Source organism: Rutidosis leptorrhynchoides, chromosome 6 (assembly GCF_046630445.1).
Source record: "Rutidosis leptorrhynchoides isolate AG116_Rl617_1_P2 chromosome 6, CSIRO_AGI_Rlap_v1, whole genome shotgun sequence".
Taxonomy (NCBI): Eukaryota; Viridiplantae; Streptophyta; class Magnoliopsida; order Asterales; family Asteraceae; genus Rutidosis; species Rutidosis leptorrhynchoides.
In genome coordinates, this window is record NC_092338.1 from 380,876,623 (window position 1) to 380,883,314 (window position 6,692).

At 32.2% G+C, this 6,692-nt stretch overlaps 1 protein-coding gene across 1 annotated transcript; it reads left to right on the top strand.

Moving 5' to 3' along the window:
* The first annotated feature begins 2,686 nt into the window (after positions 1-2,686).
* On the top strand, positions 2,687-6,358 carry LOC139851524 (autophagy-related protein 8f). Its single transcript, XM_071840604.1, has 6 exons — positions 2,687-2,804; positions 3,358-3,400; positions 3,504-3,559; positions 3,871-3,923; positions 4,649-4,767; positions 6,069-6,358. Exons 2-6 carry the CDS (start codon positions 3,364-3,366, stop codon positions 6,161-6,163), a joined length of 360 nt encoding a protein of 119 aa, XP_071696705.1. The 5' UTR covers positions 2,687-2,804; positions 3,358-3,363; the 3' UTR covers positions 6,164-6,358.
* The last annotated feature ends 334 nt before the right edge of the window (positions 6,359-6,692 follow it).

The following is a 6,692-nucleotide window of genomic DNA, read 5'->3' on the forward strand; positions in this document are numbered from 1 at the left end:
TCTTAATATAAATAAGAAAGATTTCTTGAGGTTGGATGATCACTCTACAAGATTGGAAGTAAGCTAGCAAACTTGGAAGTATTCTTGATTTTATGAAACTAGAACTTGTAGAATTTATGAAGAACACTTAGAACTTGAAGATAGAACTTGAGAGAGATCAATTAGATGAAGAAAATTGAAGAATGAAAGTGTTTGTAGGTGTTTTTGGTCATTGGTTTATGGATTAGATATAAAGGATATGTAATTTTGTTTTCATGTAAATAAGTCATGAATGATTACTCATATTTTTGTAATTTTATGAGATATTTCATGCTAGTTGCCAAATGATGGTTCCCACATGTGTTAGGTGACTCACATGGGCTGCTAAGAGCTGATCATTGGAGTGTATATACAAACAGTACATACATCTAAAAGCTGTGTATTGTACGAGTACGAATACGGGTGCATACGAGTAGAATTGTTGATGAAACTGAACGAGGATGTAATTGTAAGCATTTTTGTTAAGTATAAGTATTTTGATAAGTGTATTGAAGTCTTTCAAAAGTGTATGAATACATATTAAAACACTACATGTATATACATTTTAACTGAGTCGTTAAGTCATCGTTAGTCGTTACATGTAAATGTTGTTTTGAAACCTTTAGGTTAACGATCTTGTTGAATGTTGTTAACCCATTGTTTATTATAACAAATGAGATGTTAAATTGTTATATTATCATGATATTATGATATATAATATATCTTAGTATGATATATATACAGTTAAATGTCGTTACAACGATAATCGTTACATATATGTCTCGTTTCGAAATCATTAAGTTAGTAGTCTTATTTTTACATATGTATTTCATTGTTAATACACTTAATAATATATTTACTTATCATTTAACATAATTAACCAAGTGTATCAATATCTTAATATGATTCATATGTACCTAGTAAGACGTTGTTATAACGATAATCGTTATATATATCGTTTTCGAGTTTCTTAAATTAATAGTCTCATTTTTATGTATATAACTCATTGTTAAAATACCTAATGAGATACATACTTATAATAAAATCATGTTAACTATATATATAACCATATATATGTCATCGTATAGTTTTTACAAGTTTTAACGTTCGTGAATCACCGGTCAACTTGGGTGGTCAATTGTCTATATGAAACCTATTTCAATTAATCAAGTCTTAACAAGTTTGATTGCTTAACATGTTGGAAACACTTAATCATGTAAATAACAATTTCATTTAATATATATATAAACATGAAAAAGTTCGGGTCACTACAAACAAGCCCCATCCAGAGTACCGGATGCTTTAGTACTTCGAAATTAATATCATGTCCGAAGGAAGATCCCGGAATGATGGGGATATTCTTATATGCATATTGTGAATGTCGGTTACCAGGTGTTCAATCCATATGAATGATATTTTTGTCTCTATGTATGGGACGTATGTTTATGAGAAATGGAAATATGAAATCTTGTGGTCTATTAAAATTATGAAATGATTGTTTATGTTAAACTAATGAACTCACCAACCTTTTGGTTGACACTTTAAAGCATGTTTATTCTCAGGTATGAAAGAAATCTTCCGCTGTGCATTAGCTCATATTAGAGACATTACTTGGAGTCATTCATGACATATTTCAAAAGACGTTGCATTCGAGTCGTTGAGTTCATCAAGATTTTTAAGTCAATTATAGATAGATGTATTATGAAATGGTATGCATACCGTCAACTTTCGATGTAATGAAAGATTGTCTTTTCAAAAACGAATGCAATGTTTGTAAATGTATCATATAGAGGTCAAGTACCTCGCGATGTAATCAACTGTTGTGAATCGTTTATAATCGATATGGACTTCGTCCGGATGGATTAGGACGGGTCTTCACAACATTCAACAAATTTCTTTTCTAAACACGTGATTTCACGGATCTTTTTTTAACTAGATATATATACAGTATTACAATATACACTAAGGGGGCGTTTGGTTCGTGGGATTTCGTGGGATTTGGAGGGATTTGCATTTCAAATCCCATGAAATCCCATGTTTGGTTGGAGGATTTGGTTCGTGGGATTTGCATTTCAAATCCTTTGAAATCCCATAGATGAAGGATTTGAAAATCCTTTGTATATATGAGGGATTTGAAATCCCATGTTCTATGATTTCACGTTTACGATTTACGTTTAGGGTTTTGGGTTCCCGTTTCGGGTTCGGTTTTCGGGCTCGGTTTCGGGCTCGCGTTTCGGGCTCGCGTTTCGGGCTCGCGTTTCGGGCTCGCGTTTCGGGTTCGAGTTTCGGGTTCACATTTCGGATACGCGGATCGGGCTCGCGTTTCGGGTTCGCGTTTCGGGTTCGAGTTTCGGGCTCGCGTTTCGGGTTCGCATTTTGGGGTCACGTTTCGGGATAGCGTTTCGGGTTCGCATTTCGGGTACGCGTTTCGGGTTCGCGTTTCCTTGTCCATTCGGGTTCGCATTTCAATTTCGGGTTCGCGTATCACGGTCGCATTATCGTTTTGGATTCACGTTTCGATTTCGAGTTTTTGTTTTGCGATCGCGTTTCCGTTCGGATTCGCATTACAAATTTGAGATTTGAAAATCTCTAACCAAACAGAAGATAGTATTTCAAATCCTATGGGAATTGAAATCCACTAATCAAACGCCCCTAATAAACACCAATACACAGTACACAGTTGCAGATGGAGTAGAAAACAAAAACTAAAGCAGTTTGTATATCCTCGAAGATTAATTCATACCCCACATTCAAATTTCTCTCTCCAAATTCCGGAAGAAAAATAGGTATGTTTTTTTTTAATCATCTACTACTATTATCTAATAATTATCCGATTAATTTTATTTTTATGCTTTAGATTAGACGTGTTCATGTTGATGTGATCTTAGGAAAATAATCGCATAATTGTTGTGGGGTTTCTGCTGCTGGTGGGTTCCAACCAATTTATAATCTCCGTATCATACTCATGAAATTTTGATTTTAAAGATTAAAAAATAATTACCTTTAGAGTTTAGAGTTAATTTGCTGATAAACAGGAATAAGATTTTGCCCTTTTAATCCCTTTTTTGTGTGTGTGTGAATTCCTCTCTGAAATTTATAAAAAACAGAGCTGAATTAAGTTTAGATTGATCAAGCTGAATTCTGGTAGTTGGCAATTTCTTGCAAATAAACAGTTTGTTTATTAGAAACTGTGTAGTTCCTTTTTTATTTAATTTATATATTTATCTTGAAAGATAAGTATGTTTTGTTCAATGATGATGGAAAAAGCTAATCACTTGATTACTTCTATTATATGTTTGTGGATCATTTTTCTAAATTATTTCATTTATGTTTGAGTAGATTGAGATGGCAAAGAGCTTATTCAAGCAAGAGCATGATATTGGTAAGTGTTATATTTGCTCAATAAATGTTTCTTAATTAAAAATTAACGATCAATATTATATATATATATATATATATATATATATATATATCGGTTGTTTCAGAAAAAAGGCGTGCAGAGGCTGCTAGAATTAGAGAGAAATACCCCGATAGAGTACCCGTAAGTATCAATCGTTTTCTCAACGTATCATGTTTATATTGATCGCTGATTTATCAGACCTAAAAATGAGTTGGTTAGCGTCAACTTTTTTAATTTTAATTTTATCGATTTCTCTCAATTTCAAGTCCATCGTGAATACGTGTGTTTCTCAAATGTTTTAACTTACAAAAAGCGGAACAAGTATAAATTTTTTTTTGTTATGTGATATAGTTATAATGTAAACTTATTAATATTGCTTTAACTTTGATATAGTTATAATGTAAACTTATAATGTAAACTTATTAATATAGTTATAATGTAAACTTATTAAGGTGATTGTGGAGAAGGGGGAGAGAAGTGATGTCCCCAACATTGATAAGAAAAAGTATGTAAATTTGCTACCTATTTCTTACTTCTATTAATTCATTTACCAATTAGTTCGCTAAATTCTCCAGCATTATTTGATGATCATCATAAAATGATTTGTGTGGTTAGATAGGTTACCCGTTACCTTTAGTTTTTCGATTAATGATTAGCGTAGAAATAATTGGATTATAATGAGATGCAGAAAATCACAATGACAAGTTTATTTGTCCTAAATTTGTAGAGGAATTTGAAAATTAAACCAAAAGAATTTCTTACTCGATGCAGCCAAAAGTAAGCATAATAAGTTGAATCTATGACCGTTGACTTTTATTTTATGGGAAGCTTATAAGGTCGACCATTGACTTGTTATTTTTGGAAAAATCATATTTTCCCTCACACTTGTATTTAGGATATTTGTACATCTTATCGGTGTAGTGGATGAGACTTATAATTTTAAATCTTCTTGAGCTTGGGTTGACTTTCTATTTCACAGGATCAGTCTGCAATTATAACGCCACGAGTCCTAAGTCGTAATGTGTTAAAATGATCCAATGCATTTTGCAAACAAGATTCTAAACAATTTGGGATTAGATTATAAACACTTTGTTGTTTTGTCAATGTGAATGAAGTGATAACTTGTTATTTCCTTCCTAGTGAATTTAGTATATTTTAGCCGAGGTTAACGGTTAGTGGTGGATACATGTAAATTGTTTTTTTTGTGTGACGTGAAATTATATATTGCAGATACCTTGTCCCAGCCGACTTGACAGTTGGTCAATTTGTTTATGTGATACGTAAAAGGATAAAGTTAAGTGCTGAGAAGGCTATATTCATATTTGTTGATAACGCCCTCCCACCAACAGGTAATCCTTTCTTCATGCACAATTGATGACGCTCAAATCGAATGAATTACACTAAGACGAAACATTATGAAGATCATGTATATGCTTTTATGCTGCTAACTGTATGTTTGTTAGGTTCTACCGAGGTGTATTTTAAAAACAAAGCTATTTACTGGTTTTGCCTTCAACTTTCTTACGCATACTCATTTATCTCTTCATTTGCCTTGCCTGCACCTAAACATAAATTACATAATGATAAAGCACTGAATGGTTAAAAGTCTGAATGATTAAAATTGAATTTGTTTTTAATGAAAATAACATGTTTAATAACCAATCTGAGTGTACATGAATGATGCAAAAATATCGTATTAATGATTTAAATGAATAAATAAAAGTATATAGTTTGATAATTGTTCTGGATATTAATGGAAATTGAGGTGTTATCAACTCTGAATAATTAAACATACACTTTCTTGTCATTTAACATCATTTGTCATTCAGATGTCTTTGAATGCTTAATGGCCTATTTAGTGTTCTAGCACTAATTTAGTGCTGAATCATTTAATTAAGAGACACTAAAACTAATTCAAAAAAGTTTCATTTTTTGACACTTACATTATTTTTGACCCATTAAAATGTGGATAATTTGACTTGTATTTAACACATATAAGTGTCACAAACTCTTTGACACTTAAAAGCGTCAAATAGGAAAACTCGATGGCACTTAAAAGTGTCAGAAATTTTAACATTTTCTACACCATATTTTTTCCACACTTCACTCTTAGAGCCTAAATTAAATTCCAGGTAGGATTTAAAACCCATGGAAATTTGATTCTAACATTTTCATGGCGTCTATTATTATGTTTATTTTAGTATTTTTATTTTCTTTTTAAACTTTTTCCTACTTAAAGACCGGAGGTCCTCTCGGAAGCAATCTCTTTATCCGTCGAATAAAGAGGGATGACTTTCTATACTCTTGGAGAGTGTTGTTGTTGTTGTATTTTTTCCGCACTTCAAATTTTTGACACCATATTTTTCCACATTTCACACTTATAGGTGTCAAAAACATGTCAAGTTATTTATGTGTTCAAGCGTCAAAGATAATGGAAACGTCAAAAAATGAAACATTTTTTATTGTAACACATTCCTGGTGGCAGCTAGCAACACAGATACTTTTTTCCCAAGATAATTAATTGTTTCGGGCTGATAAAGTTTTAGCCCATTAAAGTAATAACATTGTTACATGGAACTCCAAACTTTTAAACGGTGGATAGTTCAATCATCTTCAGCCTAATTTTATGAAATTACATTTTTTTCTGCAGGGGCGATTATGTCTGCCATATACGAAGAAAAGAAGGATGAGGATGGTTTCTTATATGTGACCTATAGCGGAGAGAACACATTTGGATACCATTGACATTATCCACTATTTTACTTGTTTCCATATTATCTATCTGGCCAGTCATAACTTGTAAATCTGGGATCTTGTTGTTTTATCCAGAATTTAACTGCAAGAATACATTTGCAATGCTGTATATAGTCCAAACTTGGAGCATTGGCTTGTTAATAATCATTTACTTTTCGTTTTATTGATGAGCATTCACTGTTTTCAGATGGATTCCCTAGTGCTTTTTATGTCACGATTTGTCGTAGAATTTTGTGCAGTGCTTGCATTCAGTTTGTCATTAAAAAAAATAAAATAAAATCAGGCTTCTATTTATTGGCTGTGTTTTGATTGTCGCTACATCAGTACTATTTTGCATCCTTACCTGCAGCCGGCCAAATAGGTTGTGTTTGTTTTTCTCTGGCAGATCTTCAAAGGTTTAATTTTTGTTAAACACTTGAGCAGATGTCAAACATGAAGATTGTTATACTATTTTTTAAATAGCTATATACTTTCACGTTTGTTCCAATCTGTGACGACCCGGAAATTTTCGACCAAATTT

Excerpts from the sequence above, each read along its gene's own strand:
- LOC139851524 (XM_071840604.1), top strand. The coding sequence starts at position 3,364 with ATGGCAAAGAGCTTATTCAAGCAAGAGCATGATATTG. Across the intron at positions 3,401-3,503 it reads CAAGCAAGAGCATGATATTG|AAAAAAGGCGTGCAGAGGCT; the intron begins GTAAGTGTTATA and ends CGGTTGTTTCAG. Across the intron at positions 4,768-6,068 it reads TAACGCCCTCCCACCAACAG|GGGCGATTATGTCTGCCATA; the intron begins GTAATCCTTTCT and ends TTTTTTCTGCAG.